We start from the raw sequence: 21,221 nt of genomic DNA, 5'->3' as shown, positions 1-21,221 counted from the left end.
AGGGAGCAGGAAGGGAAGAAAAGGAAGAAGGGACTGACACAGCATATGCTGGTCCCTGGGCTCTACAGCAGTCTCCCCTTATTTACAGGGACACGTTCCAAGACCCTCCGTGGGTGCCTGAAACTGCAGATAGAACCAAACCCTGCGTGTACTATGTTTTTCCCTATACATACCTTTTCTCTTAGAGGAAGCACTCTATGGCTTTTCTTGGGCATATCTGAATTGCCAGCATCACTGCTCTTACACTTTGGGGCTGTTATTAAGTAAAATGAGGGTCACTAACACAGCACTGCAATACCACAGTCATCTGATAACCGAGACAGCTACTAAGTACTAATAGGCTGGCAGTGCGCACAGCATGCATAGTCTGGACAAAGGGATGATTCATGTCCTGGGTGGGACAGAACAGGATGGAGTGAGATTTCATCAGGCTACTCAGAATGGCGCACAATTTAAAGTTATGAATTGTTTATTTCTGGAATTTTCCATTTAATATTTTTGAACCTCAGTTGACCACAGGTAAGAAAGCAAAACTGTGAATAGGGGTGGGGGGGCTGCTGTATTCTTTATACATGCTTCCTCATTTAATTTTCACAGTCACAAAGGTCCTGAGAGCAGGGCAGGAGATGAGGTTCCTTCCATCAGAGATGGCTGCTTTCCATGCTAAGATCATAGAGAAGAAGAGAGACACCCTTTGGGGTGGGGAGTAGTGCCGAGGGGTCACCTCCATGTCAGTGACAATGGTGCCCCACGAACTAAAGAAGGCCATGTGGGGCGAGGGCCTTGAGAGAGAGGACACAGGACCAAGTGACAGGAGGCCTCTGAAAATGGGCCCATGATACTTCCTGGCCTGTTTCCTCATCAGCAACATGAGGGCGACAGCCTACATGCTCTCAAAGGTCCCTCACACTCCATGCCTCCCTATTCCAGAGAATCGCTTCCTGTGAGATCTGTTTTGTGTTTATTTGTGAGATGAAGGAAAGAACGAATAAACGCATAAACAAAGAGGTGAGCCATCCAGTGACATCTCTAAAACATCTCATACCTTCTTGCTGCTGTTCCAACCCTCTGCCCCCAACCTCCACCAGGTACACCGACCAGGTACTCCTGGCTTCTAGGAACCTGCTCTCACTCTGAAGTCCCTGTTAGGCTCAGGAGGCCAGGCTCCTGCTCACTGTCCCTCGCACCCACCGCCTGAAGGCCCCAATTCCTAGGAGAGTGAGCAGTGATTCTTCCCGGCAGGGAGCCTTCCATTTAAAACTGAGCATCTCCTACCTTCTGGCTTCCCTCATCTCGGAATCTGCCTGCTACGGTGTGAATGATTCAGACCTCAAGGTGGACAAAGGCCCTCGAGCCTGGCCCATGGGCAAGATGGACATGTAAAACACACACAAGCACAGGCCTGCAAGAACAGTGCTCACGAAGGCCCAGGGGACCAAGGATGGTACAGCCCAGATCACACATCAACCCTAGGCCAGGATGTGCTGCTTAGAGGGCGTGTCAAGCCGAGAATCAGAGAGGGTCTCTGGGCACTTTCTGGCTGTTCTTTGCCTTATTCTAGGTTTCTGGCTGTTATGTATGGACCAGGAGCTATTACAATGGGGTGTTTCTTTCCAAACTCACCAAAAAATAGATCTACTTCAAATGCTAGCCCCTCGCCTAGAATTTTAATTATATGCTTACATCACCACCCCCTACCCAACTTCCAATGTCTTAGCCTTCTTTTTATATCCCCAAGTTCCTAGGCTCAGAACGAATGAACTGAGTCATTGATTGAACAAATGAACATGCATATATACAACCCCTTTTGTCTTCTATAATAGAAGACTCAGGGAGGCAGAGAAGTTAGTTAACCCGTCCAAGGACATACAGCCAATTACTGGTTGGGGAAGCCAGAGTTAAAAAACAAGCTAAGCTCTGTCTTAGCCCCTCCACTAAACGGTGTGGAAAAGGAGCGAACAGTAATTGAGCATCAACACAATGCCAGGCCCTATGCAGTGGCTCAAAAGGCTATGAGAAAGATATTATTCCCATTTTACAGGTGAGAATATCAAGGCTCAGAGAGGTGTTCTCTGCCAAGACTGCTCCTCACTCTTCCCACCTACTCATTCCTGCCTTCCTTCAGGCTCCAGCTCAAAAGCCATTTCCTTCAGGAGGCATTTCTTCCCTCCCTGCTTCCCCACAGGTCTGTGTGCTTCTGTCCCTGTGGTGGCATGCATGCCCTGTGCTGCCACTGATTGTGCCAGTGACACTTTGAGTTTCTCTAGCTGGGCAAGGGCTGTAGCTTCAATAAATCAAAATGTTAACACCGGGCAAAAAGCCTGGCACACAGCAGGAGGCCAGTAAATATTTGTGGAAGAAAAGAGAAAAGCAGGGAAGGAAGCAAAGAAGAAAAGGAAGGAGAAAGAAAAGAAGGTTCCCAAAGCCATAGAATCGGGAAGTGAGGATGCTGGCGGCTGAATCAAGCCCGGTTTTAGAGACTAGATTAGACTAGATGCATGAAAGCAACCACCTTCCCCTACGATAGAGACCTTGAATTATATCTTGTGGATCTGTCTTAGAACTTGGCGCAGTCCCCACCTCCCATGAACAAGTGCTAGTAAATGGCTTTACACTTTCAGAGGTCAGGATAGTGGGAGTGATTTTCTGAGGTGCCCGTGGAGCTCACAACAGGGGTACTGCCAATGGTGGGCACTCCACATGCTTATGGTTTGAGCTGATTTCTATTCAGTCCGTCCCACTGTGATGAGGACCGTGACTAGGATCAGGGAAGAGCCAGCTGTTGGCTGTCACCATGGCATTGGAGGCCTGTGGGGTGGATGAGCCTGGAAAGATTCGGCACAAAACTACTCTTGGAGTCAAGTTTGTCTACATGTTTTCAGATGAGAGAGGCACACGCTGATGAACAATGCAGAGCATCATATTGCCTCAGAGGCTTAGGGGTGGGTTCTGGGGTTTAAGCTCAGTTCACACGCCTGCTAAACGGGCAGTTTCCATGGGAGTCGGGCAAACATGGTGGGGAGTTTGTGTTACTGCGACTTTTCCCCAAGATGTTTACAACAGGCATAGCGTACAGTGCGATGAAAAGAAAGTTACTCATCTGAAGGCCTGACACTCTTTTCTCTCTGAAAATTACAGTTGGTCCTCATCCCCTACCCCAAGCCAACACAGCTTTCACAAATGTTTAGTTAGGGTTTCTCTTTGAGATTTTATTTTGATAAAAAAATTTTAGTAACCTTCTAAGCTACCTATGAATTGTAACTTAGCGTCACTGTGTACCTCGTCTGAGGTCTGGAAGGATGACCACGGCCAAGGCAGAGTCAGGAGTGAGGAAGTTGCCAGCCTAGGAATTGAGAGATGAGGTTTGAGACAAGCTCAGCCCCTGCCCCTGCCCCTGCCTCTCTATGCAACTCTGGGCGAGTCCCAAACTCTGGTTCCTTCTCTGTGACAGGAAGACTCCCTGGGCCATACTTAAGATCCACTGAGAAATGATTGCCTTACGGACACAGTATAAGAAGTAGGGGCATCTATCAATACAAGGAAGGCAGTGAGAGCACATGTATCTAACGTCAAAGAGGAATGAGGCTCCACGTAGGAATCTGTAATCTGGACCATGGGAACCTCCTTCTTGAACACCAGATGGCCCTTGACTTTAAACTCTGGGACAGGCTAATGTCAACACTGGCTGCCCCCTTTCTGAGCGAGGCACACTGACCCAGGGCTATTCGTGGCTGGCTGCAGGGCTGTGGGGGCCATGGGCTTGCGTTACACTGATTCCTCAGTGCTGACTGGCTTCTATCCCTTATAACCCTGGACTCTTGTGTTCTGAGTGTTTCTGTCTCTCCACCACGGTAAGCAGTCATCTCTCCCTGCTGTCAAGCCTGACGTCTTTTATTCCCCTTATTCCTGCTTTGAAACCTTGTTAGATGAGAAAGCCTAAAACCTCAGTTTGTTAAAATCGGTGCAGTATGAGCCTGAGTCCTGCGAGCGAAGCAGAGGAGCTCCACACATCTGTGGGCTAATCTCCTAAGGCCACGCACTCTGCTCAAAGCTCTTCAATGCCTCTCATTCCCACCAAGACACGTCCAGACACCCCAGGCTGGTGCTGCTTCCAAAGCCCACAGTTACTGGCCCTCAGACCCCACCTGCAGTCGAGCTTCTTGAATGCTCAGGTGTTTCTCCAGACTCCAGGCTGCCGCTCAGCCTCCTCCTGTGCCTTAAACACCCCCCACCGTCAAGGCCCTGGTCAAGGCCTGCCTCCTCCCTGCAGGCTCCCTCAGCTACAAATAACCCCTCTCCATCCTTTCAACTCTCCTACCGCTTTCTCACTTACAGGAATGGCGATTTTAGGATCGCCTCTAGTTCTCCTCACTACCCAGAGCCTCCTCAGAGGTTCCTATGAGCCCTGGCACTGCCTCTGGCTGAGGGAACGCATGCCACGAGTGGCTAGTGGCAAACGTTCTGTCCACTTGTTCTCTGAGCTGCACGTCTCGTGTCCCCACTGTGCTCTAGGTGCTCGGCTGCTGCGATTATAAGCTCCTGTCAGCTTCGCTGCGGGAGGGGGCAGCTCTTCCTTGGGGTGACTGCTGAGCTGTCTCTGCCCTTCCCTGGCCTCGGGGCAGTTGGCCCGCCTGCCTCCCCTGTGCCCTCCTGGATGTGGAGCTGCACCAAGTACCCGCCTGTGTGCAGGGCGGGCGGGGACTCACCGCTGCCGAGCCTCAGGAGCAGCACGTCCTGGAGCCTGCGGTTGAGGTCACGCAGCTCCTTCATCTCGGACACGAGCGCCCCGTACTCCTTGAGCTTCTTGGCCTGCTGCACCAGCTGCCTGCGAGTCCGCTCCAGCTCCTGCTGCACGTGGCGCATCTCCTCCTGCTGCTGCTGGTAGTTGCGCAGCAGCTCCTCATACAGAGCCCGGGGCACGGCGGCGTCCTCCAGGCTGTCCATGTCCTCCGTGCCCGGCGAGGCCTCCACGAAGACCTCCTCTGGGCATGTGCTGTGGCCCAGGCTCAGGCCGTTCTGCTTCTCCAGCCGGGCCACCACGGCCTCAATGCTCTTATGTGCCACGTCGCTTGGCTTCCGCCCCTCGGGTCTCTGTAGGACAACGAGAATCAGTTCAGGCAAGGGCAGCTGGGACTTTTCTTGGACTGCAGCTCAATATTTCCCCAGACAATCCTAGAATCACAGAACCACAGAACATCAGTGCTTGGAGAAACCCATGCAGACATGCAGTCAAAGCCCTTCCTTTTACAAATGGGGAAACAGAGGTGCAAAGTGGGAGGGTCTTGCCCAAAGTCTCAAGGGCAGGTGGGGGCAGAACCAGGACTCGGTCTCCCAGGCCAGCACTTTTCCCTTCCATCACTCTGCCTCTGCGACGCGTATTATACCATGACCACCCTCCCCAACTCCCAGCCCCCGCCCCACCCATAGGGCCTAGGCAGTGACTGCTTACAAGGGGTTTCAATGTGTATTTATGGGGAGTCAGGGAGAAATCAGGGCAAGCCAAGTCCCCCAGGGCAGTCACCACTCAAATCTCTTCAACAACATAAAAGTGGAAAAGGGGCATTCCATCAAGTAACCTTTCCCTTAAGAATGCTGTAATTGGGGAGGATGCTAAGAATGTCATCTACTCTCACTTAGGGTGGCGGCCGTGCCTTAGTTTCCCCATTCTCCACTCCTACCCAGACTGGCATTTGGCAGGGGCATGATAAATGTTTACTTAACTGAAAAGTTCAAAGAACGCTAGCACTGAAAGGTTCTTCTGTTCAATCCCTCATTTTACAGGTAAGAAAACGAAGGCCGGGAGGGGAAGGTTAGTCTCAGGATCATGGGTGAGCTACAGACGAAGCCAGACCAGGACTCGGAGCCCAATTTCCAGCCTGAGCCCTTCCCCAGTCTACCAGCCCTGCCCTGGACTCTGAAGTTCCACAAGACAGTGGACACAGCGGGGACGGTTCATAGAGAAGAGAATCACCCAGCACATGCGGGGCTCCAGTTGCTGGAGGAAGTTCCTGCTTGAGGATGCAGCTTCCACCGAGGGGAGTGGGAGGGACAGGACCAAGGAACTCTCCACCCAGGGTGGGGGCAGTTTATCTGCTGGGATAAGATGCTGCTGGTCTAGATGAACTTATTAGCTAAAATTCCGATGACCGTTTTAGATATCTGTCTGCATCACGGCACCGTGAGACCAAGGGCAGTGACCACATCTGGCTGATCTCCATGACCCCAGGGCCAGGCCCAGAGCCAGGGAGCAATGAAAGGATAGTCTGAACTCAGCTGCATCTTTGGATTACACCTTTGGAATGCCCTGGACTTTGTGTCCACAATCAGACCATGGTCAATGCAGAAGGCATCTCTCTTTCTCTTCCCCTGTGGTACCCATCGCACAGAAAAAACACTTGGTTTGTTGAACAGGGTTTTCATTAGGTTTACAAGTGAAGGCTGGAGGAGACCAACTGGGGTGCACACCGAAGGAAACGCAACCTTATGCAAAAGTTCTCTTCCAACCCATGAATCCCCTTCTGTGAACCTGGCTCACCTTGTTTGGAGGGAGTCCACCTCTCGCTGTTTGGGGCAATCGGATAGTGACCCGCTGGGAACTGCTGCCCGGGAACTGTGTGCTCCAGTGCCCTGGGCCCAGCAGGGACCCCTCCAGAGCTGTGGGCCAGAGGCACGCACCCTCCAAACCCTCGGCAGCGGTGACACTGCATAGATGGTGCAAACGGGACCAGCGTGGTGGCACAGCCTGAGTCAGGGCTCCCGGGAGGCTGGCAGCAACCCTCTCCTAACCTGGGACGCCAGGGGACATCTAGTGGGGAGAGGAGGCCAGGCTAGAACTCTTCAACTGTCAGAACTCTGAGAATGCTCCCACGTACTTCCAAAAAAGGGAAAGGTTTTGTTACCTTGATGTGTCTAAGCTGTAAATCTTCTTCCCCGTAATCTTTAACCTCCCCATCTTCTTCTATGTGATTGAGAGAGAGTTTGGGGATTTTTATTTTCTTCTGCATCACACTGTTTTCAAGGTCAGATTTGTCTTCTAAAATGCATATCAAGAGAACAAGATTCATTATGGGTCCAAATGAGTCTAAACGATGCCCATATGCTTAAAAGCTAGAGAACCACGGAGGCCAGACCAGTTAAACAGGAGACGCAAACAAGCTCACGGCCTGTTCCCTCCCTCATGCGGGGGCTCTGAGAGCAGCAGTCACATCTAACTCCGGGATGGGGGTATTTACTAAAGGTGAGCTGGACAAAGCATTGAAATGGTACCCAATGAATTTGCTTAGGGTTTTCTCTAAGTACATCATAAAGGGTGGCCTTTTATGGAAGTCTAGAATCTGGGAACTGGAGTGGCCCTTACATTGCTCTCTGGTCTAAACATAACTAGCACACGAATCCCTCAACAACCGAGATCTTTCTAAGCCAAGTGACTTCCCAGAAAAAGATGGTGGGTTCCTGCCAGCTCGGGTGCCAACAGGCATGAAAGGGATGACAGCTCTTATGGAGGAAAGCTGAGCTGGAAGGACAGGGGCCTCCCAGACAGCAGACAGGCTGAGGTAAGACAGATACAGAAAGAGCAACAAGTGACGTTTCCCGCTGTCTTATTGGCATCAGGTCACAGCTGACAGAGTTTGAGGGACCTGAGCGACCAACTGGTCCAACCCTCTCATTTTCCAGATGAAGATGGAGGGGGTCGTGGAGGAGTCAGGCCTCTGGCGTCTCGCCCAGTACCCAGGCGTAGTAACCACACACACTGAGGTGCGCTACAAACTGTAAAGTGCTGCACGACTCCTAAAGGATATCTTTTTCTTCCCACTTCCTCATATCAACTTCAAATAATCTAAAGGAATTGTTTTTCTCCTGCTTGGATTTCAAACTTCATTTCCCAGGTCTTTCTCACAGTGGATGTCAAGAGTTCAAACAGGAAGTCCCAGAGGCAGGAACCTGGACATGCTCGGAACCGACCCCTAAAGGTAAGAACACTGGGGTCTTGTTTCCTGGGACTGGCTGGGACCCTGGGGACCACTGTGTCTTTTCCTCCTCCAACATCCCCACTGCTGTGTCCTCAGTGCAGTGCCAGGCACATCGCCCGTTACTGGAGGTGGCACATGGCCAGGCGGCTGGTTAAATCCAGCCTTCGAGGGTCTGCGTGAGTGTGAGTGTGTGGGCATGTGATTGTGCTAAACACGCTCTTACACTCCCCCAAGCCAGGCTCCTCTCCTCACAGCTTGTTAGTAAAGCTGAGAAGGAAGCTTATAAGCTGGTAACTATTCCAGAATATAGTCAAATGCCAAATCTTCCCAAATGATCGTAGGAATGGAAGCCTGGCTGGTCAGAGGCAGGACTCCGGTCTGAGAGAGACCTCTGTGGGAACCTCTGCTCTATGACAGGTGAGGAGGAAGGGCCAGGCCTTAGTCTAGTGAGCCCAGGAGTCTCCTCTGTCCCGAGAGGGGGGGTAAAAGCTGTAATTCACATAACTCACTGCACAATGCCTGGCACACAGTAGGCACTCAATGAATGGCATGTTAAAATTGCTATTATCAACATGCTAGGAATTGTTTTATTTTTTTGAGCAAAGACACAATTTAAAAAACATAGGAATGACTTAAGAAAGGAACAGAGTATAAGGGAACTGCCCAAGAAAAAAGTGGTGGTCTTTGTTAACCCCTCCTCCTGATCAGAGAAGCAAACCACCTTTCCACTACCTGGAGGAACCAGGCTCTGTCTTCACAAACAAAGCCTGTTCTCCTCTTTGTGCCCATGAAATACACCCAATGAGTTAGGCACGAACAGCCCATCGGAGATGTGGTCTTTCTAAGAGTCACAGCCTCCTTCCGATAAATTATCATGACTCTTAAGCCAATAAGCTGCTAAAATGTGAAACCTAAAGAAAATACTCCCAGGGAAGTTATCCTGAAATGGGATGGATGGCGTTTTCACGTGGGGGAAAAATACAACAAAAACAGAGAGAGAGAAAGGGGGGGGGGGGGAAGAGAGAGAGAGAGAGAGAGAGAGAGAGAGAGAGAGAGAGAGAGAGAGAAAGAGAAAGAGAAAGAGAAAGAGAAAGAGAAAGAGAAAGAGAAAGAGAAAGAGAAAGAGAAAGAGAAAGAGAAAGAGAAAGAGAAAGAGAAAGAGAAAGAAAGAAGGGGAAGAAGTGGGAGGAGGAGGAGGAGGAGGAGGAGGAAGAGGGAGGGGAAGGGAAGGGAAGGGATGAGAGGAAAGTGTTAGGATTTCCGAATGTGTTGGGGCCAAGCTCCAAGCAACTTTTCAGTTTGACACGTTCAAGGGCAGATTCTGAGATGCAGCCACCACACTGGAGATGACAAGCCATGCTGTCCCTGGGCTGAAACTCTGTAGCTCAGGATCAGGTGGATGTGGAAAGAAGCAATCACTCAGAATCACAGGCTAACATTTAAACTGAGAACGATGCACAAATCATCGCCTTCGACCCTTTCAGAATGCAGAGGAGGAAACCGAGGTTGCAGATGGTGAGGTCCCCGAACCCATCCTGCAGAGATCAGGCCCAGGCCTCCGGCAGCAGCAGGGCAGGCAGGGTCCCCATTCAGAAGAGCTCAGCGTTGTCCAAGGTCACAAAAGTGAGTGCCATCGCCTGAACAGAGTCAGAACCAAGGCTGTATAACCAGGCCCAGAGCTTCTCCTCCTGTGTCTGAGCTTAACAGTCGCTGAGAATTTACACTGCAGATATCTAGCATGGCCCTGGGGGACACAGAGGCTAGCATCCAGTTGGGGGACACAAGATAAAAACCCATGAGAAAGATAAGGATGATGAGTTGCCATAGGAATTTAACTCTTGTTTATGCCAGTCAGCCTGTGGTAAAATTGGTATCGGTATAGCCTGTTTTGCAGCAGTTCCAAGAACCTATCAAGGACACTAAGTGAGGACTTACTATAAACATCTTCTCTGTAGCCTGTTTTCTTACTATGTTGCAATGATCTGCTTTAAGATCTACCTTCTCCACTGGATTGTGAGTAGCCTCAGGGCAGGGCCCATATCCTAGGCTTGGACCTTCAACAGGGACTCAGCAAACAAAAATGTTTAATGGAAGAATAATAAAAAGGAGGCTGCGACTATAACCATATGAAAAGATGCTCAAAATAATCAGTCCTTAGGGAAATGTAAATCAAAAGTGAAATGAGATGCCACTTTCACACTCGCTAGGATGGCTATAATCAAAAAAAGAAAGAAAAATAGCAAGTGCTGGGAGAAGTGGAGACACTGGAACTCCTGCTCGCTCCTGTGGGACTGAAAATGGGGCCGCCGCTGTGGAAAACAGCTGGCAGTTCTGCATTAAATAGTGCGGATGGTCGCAGAACACGGTGAATATGCTCAGAACCACTGAAATGTACAGTCTTTAAACCGGTGAATTTTATGTTACATGAATGATACTTTAATTTAAAAACTGTCTAGGGCGGGGGGATAAAATGGACACATATGTAATACCCTTTGTAATACTTTAAGCAATAAAAAAAAATATATCTGTAAAAAAAATAAATAAAAAAAATAAAAATAAAGTAAAATAAAACAAAAAAAATAAAATAAAATTCCACTGTGAAAAAAAATAAAATAAAATAAAATAAAAAAAATAAAATAAAATAAAAACAGGCTACCACTGGTGAAATGCCTACCACCCATCAGATGCCACCATAAGGCTCTTTACATGCTACTGCACCTCACATCAACCCTGCCATTAAGTATTATGAGCCACAGTTTTGCTTTTTTTTTTTTTCCCCCTTAAAGAAGAATGAGATTCAAAGAAGGCCTTTAGGCCACCAGAAGGTAAGGTGCAGAGCCAGGATTTGACCCAGGTCTCACAGCCCTCCCAGCCTAAGCGCTATTCTGCCTAAACACATGCTTAGAACGTGGTAGAGCCAGAATAAATGCAGAGTGAATGAATAAAGGCTACAGATAAGGACATGCAAATCCCCCAGCCTGAAGTTCAAAGCAGAAGACCCCTTTCCCCTGCTCTCCTACCAGACTGTTCTCTGGGAGTCCCCAGAGAGCAGTCACCACCCCCAGCACAGCAGAAACAGGCTGTAGCCTCGGGCTTGAGTAGGTTCTCTGAAATGGTAGGCTGAGTGGTGCAGGGAGGTCTGAAGAGACAGGAGTAAGTTCCAGGAAGGAGCAGAAGTACACGTCTGACTGGCTCCTGGCTGCCTCCTACTTGGCCAAGGGATCTTGAGGCTCCTCAGAGATTAACGAGCTCCTGGCTCCATCCTAACGCTCCTCCATCTCCTCCTGGACCCGTGCAGACTGGAGGAGGACTCGGGAAGCCCTGGGACCTCACTCATCCTTTTCTGTGGGGCCAGAGCACACTTGCTGAGCCCCTGTTCTAGGCTGAGCACGATATTAGAGACTCTTGTCGTCCAGTCCCCGACAGCCAGGAGGTTCCAAGAACCTCAGCCAGAGTGCAAGGTGTGACTTGCTGAGGGACTCTGGCTCCCATGGAGCAACCCTCTAGCTGGCAGGCCTTCCTAACTCTAATCCTGGGTTGAAGGCGGTGCCTCACATCCACATCCAATCCACAGAGGTGACTGCTCATTCAGTATCATCATAAAAGGTGAAGAAATGATTGGAAGAGAGAAGCCCAGGATCTAAGAAAAGCAGTCCAGTCTCGTGAATCAGGTGGCTCTGGTTTGGAATTCTGGCCCTGCTACCTACTAACCGTGGGAACATGGGCAAGCTGCTTAACCTGCCAGTGTCTCCGTTTCATTATCTGTAAAGTGGGGGTAATTCACTGTTTTCTGGAAGATCGTGCATGTAAAGCAACAAGCACAGTGCCCGTCTTGTCATAGGTGTTCAATTAATAGCAGCTGCTAGGCTGCCCTTGTGGGTTACGTGCTTGGCTTTTATCCCACGGCAAACAGAACTGCTGAGGGGTCCCAGCACACTGAGACATGATGAAAGAGATGTATTAGGAAGATTAATGTGGCAGTGGCAAGCAAGATGGATGAGATGCTAGGAGGAGACTGAACATAGAGTGACAAGAAGCTATAACTCTTAGCTGGTCACATTAATGAAGGTGAATGATGGTGTGGATCACCTAAGACAGCAAGTAACTTCATGTAGCGTTTTAATGTGGGTTTGGAGGATGCTTCTGGCTTTGAATTCCAGGAAACCACACAAGAAACTAGCAGTTGACTCAGAGGATGAGGAAAACTCTCTAGTCAACCTTTGCAGTTGCTCCAAGCTTAAGACCAAATAATGTTTCACTGTGAACATAAATAAAAGGGTAGCCTCTGAAGAGACAATCTTCACTGGTTCTGACTTTCTGACTCTTTTGTTTCCAGGGTGAAGAAAACCACCAAGGATTTGGGCATTAACTATCTCCTCCTCCTCTCCAGCTATTAGGCAGGCAGCTAATAGCATTCATCCATCCAACAAGTATTGAGTATGCACCTACTATGTGCCCAGGCTCTGTGCCAAATTTTTACTAACATCACTATACTGAATCCCCATAATAATTCTATCGAAGAAGAAATTGGAGCTCAAAAAGTGAGGTGGCACCCTAGCCGGTTTGCTTGGTAGTTAGAGCGTCGGACTGAGGACTGAAGGGCTGCTGGTTCGATTCCAGTCAAGGGCGCATACCTCAGTTGCAGGCTCAATCCCTGGCCCCAGTCAGGGCACGTGCAGGAAGCAATCAATTGATGTGTCTCTCGCACATCAATGTTTCTCTCTCTCTGCCTTTCCCCCTCCCTTTCACTCTAAAAAAATAATAATAATTGAAAAAATATCCTCAGGTGAGGATTAATAACAAAAAAGTGAGATGGCTTATCTAAGACAATAGCAGAGCCAGAATGTCACATCACATCTGCATTACATCAGGCCCTGTCCTTATCTAATTATCCTATAGTAACAAGAGAAAAATCACCAAGTTGCTGTAACTTCAACTGAAGTAAAGGCTTATGTGTCAATATAACTTCTGAAGTGCCCACCTTTCTCCTAAGACCTCGCCTATATTCTAGGAGATTGCTGTGATGTATTCCCAAATTGAACGAAGCACTATACCAATATGATTTGATGCCAAATTCCTGAGCTATACAGGCTGATCAAGGCCACCAAACTCTACATAAACCTCAAATAGAGTCCCTACTCAAGGCCACGAAACATGGTAAAAGCTGCTCTTCAAAAATGTAGAAGAACTTGGTATTTTTTTATCAATCTGAGAGGGAGAAACATCCCACTAAACTGGGGTGATGGGGGCAGAGACATGGTAATAAGCGAATAGTGTTTTAGCAAACAGGCAGGTGAACAGGAAACCCAGGGCGAGTCTGTTTCCAAAAGTGAAGACCGCCCTGGAGAATGTGCTGTGTGCAGTTAAAATGGAAGATGCGCGGTCCTGACTCCCATTTTACATATAATCATGCTGGATAATTAAAAGAATCCAACGTCGGGGAGTTTAATTTGGTGTCGGTTTGTTAGTTAGGAGGAAATTCTGAAAGGCTAAACATAAAATGTTTTATAAAGGTTTGGTCTTGTTTTAAAAATATCTACATGCAAGCTTAAAGTTTTTCATCTGTTCAAAAATCCTGTGAAGTCTTATGTTTGCATTAAAAACAGACAAGCCACAGAGAAGACACGCACACTGCATTCTCTGACCTATGATGCTTGTTTTTATAAAACCCAAGGCAGACAAAGTCTTCCAGTTTCCGGGACGGTATCTAGCCAAACGAAGAGTTCCCTGCTGCGGTATAGTAGAAAGGAACCAGGGGACACTGGTTCCAGGCCTGGCTCTAACTCTGGGTGGCCCATCATTTCTTCTCTGTTTTCTTTTCTGTAAGACATAAGGACTAGGGTAGAACCTCAACAGGCCTTTCTAGCTGTGCGCCTGTAGCCAGCCACAGGGACTTCTGGGTCTCTATCTTCTGTGCAGTACAGGGTAAGAGCAAATGATCGAATCCCTCCCAGTGGGCCCACCTGAAGCAGAAATGTCCTGCTGAGGCCATGCAGAAAGGAAAGAAGGAAATGCTAACCATATTTCAGCAGGCCACCTTGCTCTCACTGCCCCTGCCTCACTGACCTGGACACAGGGCAGGGGCACAGACAAGCCTAGGGACCTCATCCTACTGGCTCCCTATTAGGGAATCACTTTTTCTAGCTACCATCATGTGCTTCACCAGGCTGTTGCCATGGTAATAAGTAGCACCAGCATAGAGGCACAGAGGGCAAAACATGGGGGGAGATGGTAAGCCTTCAATGGAAACACACAAAAGCTCAATTTTAAACTTGTCTATTCCTTACGTGTGCCTGTCCTGCCAGGTAACTCCTTTTCACAAAGATCATGCCTAGTTGCCCACAATTAGGCAAGCTGTTCTCTCAGGACCTCTTAGCCATTTCGACCTTAACAGCTTCCTCTGTTTAATGAGTACCTACTATGTGCCAGGCACTTTTCCATGTTACCTTGCTAAATAACATAGTGGGCAAGGTGATTACTATCCCCATGTTACAGATGAGCACCTGGAACTCAGAGAAGGGAAGTAATTTCCCTAAGGACACACAGCTTATATGTAGCAAAGTCCTGATTTGAACCCAGACTGTCTGACTTCAAAGCCTATCTTATTTTGGCTAACACTTACTCTTTGATACTCAAGCAAGTGACCTAGAGGTCATATAGTCAAATTCTCCCATAGGGCAGGGTTCTATTCAAGAATATTCCTGACCTACTTGCCACCTCTTGGTGACAGGGAGCTCATCGTCATGCTGGACTCCCTTTCCACTGCTTGTCCGCTCTCTCTCTGCTGTTAGTACACTACTTCCATCATTCCCTATGAATTCCATTCTCTGGACTGACCTGCTTTCTGGACCCCAAAGAGGAGCTCTGATCCTTCCCGCACTGGGGCAAAGCTCAGCCATGGAAAACTCCCAAAATATCATTCCATGCAAAGCTTTTATGCTCTTGCTTAGATATATAGATGTTCTATCCTATGTCTCCCCAGCGAACTCCAAGGAAAAAGCAGTTGCTGTGTAGTTAAATAAAAGCAAGCCTAGATCTGGGAACCAGAGGCCTCCCTCGTCATTTGATTTCCAGGACAGCCATCTCTCCTGTTTATCACCGATCCTTTGGCTGTTCCCTCCCAGCCATCTTCTTTGCTGAGCTCTTAAAAGCTGGTGTTCTGAGCTCTAACTGCATGCTCCTCTCTCTGCTCCCTCTCCCACTGTGACCCCGCCCATCCATGGCTAACAGCTTTCACATTGGATCTTCAGCCCAGTTTCATAGGGCTGTGCTGAACCTTGGGCCCACAGGCCAAGTGATCTCCTGGAGTTTCTGCCCAGATGTCCTGTGGGTCCCCAAGATTCAACATGTCCTCAAATAAACTCATCCCCTCCCCTTCTAATTGACTACTCTCCTGGAGCTCCCCACGGAGGGATGGGGTCCCAATCACCACATCATCAGCACACACACCAGTTCCCAAGTCCCATGGAAGGGAGTTAGAGCAGAATTAGGTAGACAGGGTAAGGGGTGGAAGAAAGAAGAAGCGTGGAGCTAGGTGAAACCACAAAATGTTTTGCAGAAAAACAGGATAGCAGAAAAACAGGGTGTTTTGAATCAAGGATGTTTTTCTTGTTTTTCTTGCAAGTGCAAAATAAAATGTTGCACAAAGGCTAGGAACCAATCAGAGGGCAGCACAGACAGACAGAGAGCAGGCCTTTAGCAGATATAAGGGGAAGAGCAGAATGCTTCTGGGACAACCCATTTGAATCCCCTCCCCGAGCGGGGAGCCTGGGTTTGTTTGCAATAAACTCCTGCCTTGTTTGAACTCCTTTGGCCCGCGGCTTCATTTTTCGATTCCAGCTTCATTTTCCAATTCCATGAGACATGACCCCAGGAAGAATTCCTGCTGGCTGGTTCCGGTATCACCATGGGTTCGCCTTCTTTACCAAATCAGATCCACCTTGGTTTAGGTACCATCCTTTTTGACTGAGCAGGCTCACACTTCTCCACAAGCCTTGCCATGTGGGAAGACTTAGCCCACTGCCTGGCACCTACAGCACCCACTACACAGTTCTGTATTTGAATAGCACTCTTCTCAGGGATTACAAGAAGCCCCATCCCACAAGGATGTAGACAGAGAATGTGGAAACTCTGAGCACTGAGCCTGAAACGTGGGGAGCACTTAGTAAATGCTTAGTAAATTAGTCCGTAAAGGTGTAAAGCAATGGCTACTCTTCCTCCCGGGTTTCCCTCTGGTATGAGGGTGACTATCTAGTATAACTCAATATCTGCAAACCTTAAAAGAATCAGAAAAAAACCTCTTCAGAGTATGCATGCTTTCCTGGTAAGCATTTTAAAGTGAAAAGAACACACATCTTCTCTCTCTAAGGAGCTTATAAGACAAAGCAGGAAGGCACAGTGGGAAGGGAACTTGGAGTCAAAGATCTAAATTTGAATTCCACTTTTCCAGTGTGTCTTCAAAAATAAAAACGATTTAAGTAATAAAAACAAAACACAAAACAGCACACACACAAAAAGAGCAAGACCCTAACTTGCTTGGGGCATTTTCTCTTTCCTCCTGTGAACCAGAGCTCTGAAGGGCTCAGTAACACATACCATCTCATTGTAACAAGTATGGGGTTTCTGAACAAGACACATCACATCAGACCGAACCTTCAATGGTTAAGATTTCAGTAGGATCTGCAACAGATGACAGCAGGCTAGTTCCAATCTTTGCTCCAACATACATCAGTAGAATATGTCAAAACCTAAATTAAAAGTTTTCACTCGTTTTCTTTTTAAAAAATAAACCCTTTTGTTGGCAGTCTCCCACTGATGACATGCAACAATCTTTGCATATGAAATCGGCTCGTCCCCTGCTTCCCCGCTAACTTTGTAGACGTTCCAAAGCATTTCTGGAGCAAGTGATCTATTTGGACCAACGATGCCAAGCTGGGACCTGAGCCCTGAATGAGCTAAAACTACCAAAGCAAGAAGAACGCGGCTTTGGAAGCTATTTCCCCCCAAGTGTGGGGTTTCTTCTAGTCGAGAGAGCGATAAAGAATATTGACTTTTTCCAGATGAACCAAGTTGAATGAAGCCTCAAAATCCCACTGCAGGTTTCTGTTCTGAAAAACAAGTTGCTGCTACAGAGGTTCCTGTGCCCCCTGCTCGTCCCAAGCAGGAAAAATGCACCTTCTTCCCAAAGTCCCTGATTTCAACATGGACTGACTGGTGTGGACTATGTGCCGGGCAATGAGGACACAGGACAAAGCAGGCAGGCCCCAGGAGGAGGCTGGTAGGAGAAGAAGATCAGAATGGGCTTGAACACCAGAAACTAAAACTGTCCTCTGGCTCAAAACTTGTCTTGAACTGTCTGCTTCATGAACAGTTCTTCCACTGACTTTCACTCTTTTCCAGCTGCTCTGTGGCTGACAGGGACATCAACTACTTTACAAGGGAGACTGCTCAGTGGGGGCCTGGCACTGGGAGAACTGGGCTCCAAGTCTGACTTCATCATCTATTAACTGTACACTGTACGCAACATTCACCACTAACCAAACCAAGACTCAAAATGCTAAGGTCCATAAGCAAGGAACAAGCAAAGAAAAAGGAGAGCTCCGAAGAGGAGGGAGCCTCTTAGGAGGGGAGAGGGTAGCACAGGGAACACCCCTGAGCAATGCATTTTGACCACTCCTTCATCACAGCCCTCAGCTCAGCGCACTAGACCCATGTCACATGTCTGCCTTCCCTACTGGAAGGTGAGCTCCGTGGGCAGAGGCCCCGTGTCAAACAATGATTAATCTATCCTGGTTGGCTCAAAGGAATGCCTGAGGGTGTGTGCTCAAGGTGGCGCAACATAATGCAGACCTAGAGGCAGCGGGAAGGGTGGGTAGAGCTGGAGAAGTGAGGTGGGACTGGGCTGGGTGCTATGAAGGCCGGGCCAACAAGCTGAAGGTTTACTCAGTAAGCAACAGGGAGCTGCCGAAGGTTCTAAGGGGAACAGCGAATTGACCAAAAGACAGTGTTTTAGGTTATTCTGATAGCAATTTAGAAAATAGATTGGAGGCAGGGCGGTCAACTGAAAGCTGCTGCACTGGTTTAGATGAGTGAAAGCTGGTGCAGGCCGAGTGCAGGCAGGGTGAGTGAAGCTGGGAAGGGAAGCCCACTGAGACTTGGTCCCTTCTCCACATTCCCCCAGTGCCTGGCTTCACCTTTCTATAGCATGAACCTGGAGTCCTCAGGCTACACACTCCCTGAGGGTAATGCGCTTTCTTCTTTATCCCTCTGCCCCTGACAGAAACCCTCCAGAGCCGGGCAGGAAAAGTTAGCTGGTTTCCCCTCCGTCAAAACCAGTTACTCAGATGTGTTGGTGCATTGGTGCGTCTGCTTATTACAGCCCTGGGCCTGGCACACAGAAGGAGTAAGGGGAACTTGACCACAAAAGGAATTTAGCACACCCAAATAATAACATAGCATAGGTGCGTAGAATTTTAAAGTTCTGAGTCTAGGCCTGGCCAGTTGCTCCGTGGTTAGAGCACAGGCCCTCAGACTGAAGGATCCCATGTATGATTCCAGTCAAGGGCACGTGCCTTGGTTGAAGGCTTGATCCCTGGCCCCCAGGGTCACATGCAGGAGGCAACCAATAGATATGTCTCTCTCACATCAATGTTTCTCTCTGGTGTCTCTCCCCATCCCTTCCACTCTCTCTAAGAATCAATGGAAAAAAATATCCCATGGGTGAGGATTAACCACAACAAAAAACACCCACATACAAAGATTCTGAGTCTAGAGAAACCAGTTTTGGCCCTATAAAGAATACGAAATTCAATACCATGAGCCCCTAGTAGCAGGCTGGACTGCAGCTAGATAACAGTGAGCTCTCCAAATGGGTCTCTTTCACTTTCACAACCTGTTTGGCAGATAAATAAGAGTGAGTCAGGAGAGACCACAGTCCAAAGGTAAGCCAAGTCTTGAGTTACGGTGACTCTCCATGGAGAAGGCAAGCTCCTTTGAGATTTCCTTGGGAAAATGGCAACTGAAACAGGGAGGGCCAGGTTCTGTGGGCCCTGTAGGACTGACTGAGGCTGGTAGGAGAAGAAGAAGAAGATCAGAATGGACTTGAAAACCAAACTAAAACTGTCCTCTGGCTCGAAACTTGTCTTGAACTGTCTGCTTCACGAACAGTTCTTTCAGTCCTTTCACGCTTTTCCAGCTGCTGTGTGGCAGACAGGGACATCAACTACTTCACTAGAAAGACTACTAAGTGGGGGCCTGGCACTGGAGATCTGGGCTCCAAGTCTGGCTTTGTCATTAACCGTACACTGTAGGCAAGTCTCTGAGCCTCAGTGTCCTCATCTATAAAATGGAAATAATAATGGTGATCTCTACCAGCAGAGTCACAGGGAGAATTCCCAGATAATGAGCAGGCACATGGCAAGACTGTCAAAAAGGGTGGATTTGTTTTTTCCCCTTGAACTGAACTCACAGTTTGGCAAGAAAAGGGCTAGACCGTAGGGTCTGACACACACCAAAACCACAGCGTAAATGACCATGAGCGGGGAAAATACAAAGCATTGGCTTTGACATTTCCTGAAGAAGAGGTACACTTGCAGGTGGCTCTGGGTTGGCCTAGGCCTATGGTCGGCAAACTGCGGCTTGCGAGCCACATGCGGCTCTTTGGCCCCTTGAGTGTGGCTCTTCCACAAAATACCACGTGCGGGCGCGCGTACAGTGAGATTGAAACTTCGTGGCCCATGCGCAGAAGTTGGTTTTCAGCCTAGGCGAGTCTATTTTGAAGAAGTACTGTTGATATTTGGCTCTGTTGATTAATGAGTTTGCCGACCACTGGCCTAGGCCAATATTCAGTAAAGTAACACACTTCTCACCAAAAGCCATACAGTGGCCCCCAAACTGCCTCTGAAACCACGCTGCGGTGCCAGACAGGGTTCAATTACTCATGGCTAATTCACAAACATAAGGCAGTTCTGCTTCCCCCTCGAGGGCTCACCTCGTCACATTCGGTGCCACAACAAGGTGGTACTTACATCTGGGAGATGCAGAAGGCGAGCTCTTTAAGATGATGTCATTGCAAGCAGCTCCCAGAGCCACTACATTCAAGTCAATTTGGGGTTTCAAGACACACAGGAGAGTTTTTCCTGCATAAATGAATTCCCAAACCCACCATGGCCCTTCCCCTCAGGTCTGCAGCCAGGGCAGTGGGCTCCAATTTAAAAATTAGCCAGCTGATTGGGATTCAAAATGTGGTCTACCAACCTCAAGTTGTTGGTTTCTTTCTTTTTTCTTTCTCCTCCCAAGGAAAAAAACACAAAACAAAACAAAACAAAAAAAACGAAGAGCAGTCAGGAAAGTGCTTTGCAACTCACTTTGCTCAAACTGGCGCCCTGCCTCTCCTCTGGATCTACTCTGCCAATTTCCAGGTGTTGCCCAGATATTTTTTAATAACCCCAGAGATTTACCAGCGTTCCAACTTGGAAGATGAATTGTCTATGGATTCACGATTTATGGTCCTCAGACCAATAACTACATGTGTCTTACTTATGCAGACTTCCATTGATTTTTAAAATCAGACTCAGTGGCCTAAACTGCCTCTGAGTGGTGCCTAAAGAGCCAAGTGCAGGGTTAGTGCTTGCTGAATGAATAAATGGATGAATGAACACTCTCACCGAGGAAAACAGCTCTTACTAATAGGCACACATACCTCCGACTCTGACCCGCATCACTTCCCCTGTCCCCAGACCCTTCCTACTGCAGCCACAGAAAAGCAAGCTTTCTTTGCTTTTAGCCAAAGGGAAGCTAAGGTTACAACCTAGTTACAACTTCCTCAGGTCTATACTCTTGGGGAATTAGCTCCTAATCCCTTCCCTCAGGTAATTAAAAGCAAGTAAACAGACAAAATAAAACTTAATCAGCCACAAAGGTTTCCCTTTTCTACACACTTCCCCTCATTCTGCTTTTCTGGCCTCAGGTATCCCCAGGTGTTGTGAGTGGATCTACACCCCTGTGCCCCAGATTTGTCCAGGAGATGGTGAGGATACAGTCTGTCAAAAGGGCCCTGACCAATTAGTTTCCAGTTTTGCTCCCCTCCTCAATGCCTGCAAACCTCCTTCCCAGAGGCAACAGGAGCTGGTGGGAAGGAACAACTCAGGAGCCAGAGCTAGAATCTACTGCTAATTGGCCTTGGGACCCTGGGCAAGTCACTTCTCTGTTTGGGGCCACAGTTTCCTTATCTGTCAAATTTAAATATGATGT

At 48.4% G+C, this 21,221-nt stretch overlaps 2 protein-coding genes across 5 annotated transcripts in view; both read right to left on the bottom strand.

Moving 5' to 3' along the window:
* Positions 1 to 21,221, bottom strand: part of AGBL4 (AGBL carboxypeptidase 4) — a 594,219-nt gene that overhangs the window by 186,177 nt on the left and 386,821 nt on the right. The window lies entirely within an intron of this gene.
* The window catches only part of BEND5 (BEN domain containing 5), a 49,332-nt gene that overhangs the window by 25,955 nt on the left and 2,156 nt on the right, over positions 1 to 21,221 (bottom strand). The window contains exons 2-3 of one of the 4 annotated variants that reach the window (XM_059689616.1): positions 6,900 to 7,033; positions 4,707 to 5,091 (exon numbers count right to left, since the gene is read on the bottom strand). In XM_059689616.1, the coding sequence (XP_059545599.1) occupies positions 4,707 to 5,091; positions 6,900 to 7,033 (519 nt within the window). Of the gene's footprint in view, positions 1 to 4,706; positions 5,173 to 6,899; positions 7,036 to 21,221 lie in introns of those variants that run through there. The other 3 variants (XM_059689617.1, XM_059689618.1, XM_059689619.1) reach the window with 3 other exon arrangements.

The sequence above is a fragment of the Myotis daubentonii genome, chromosome 3, assembly GCF_963259705.1.
Source record: "Myotis daubentonii chromosome 3, mMyoDau2.1, whole genome shotgun sequence".
Taxonomy (NCBI): domain Eukaryota; kingdom Metazoa; phylum Chordata; class Mammalia; order Chiroptera; family Vespertilionidae; genus Myotis; species Myotis daubentonii.
The sequence above is the reverse complement of the archived record's forward strand: the minus strand, read 5'-3'. Positions and strand labels throughout refer to the sequence as shown.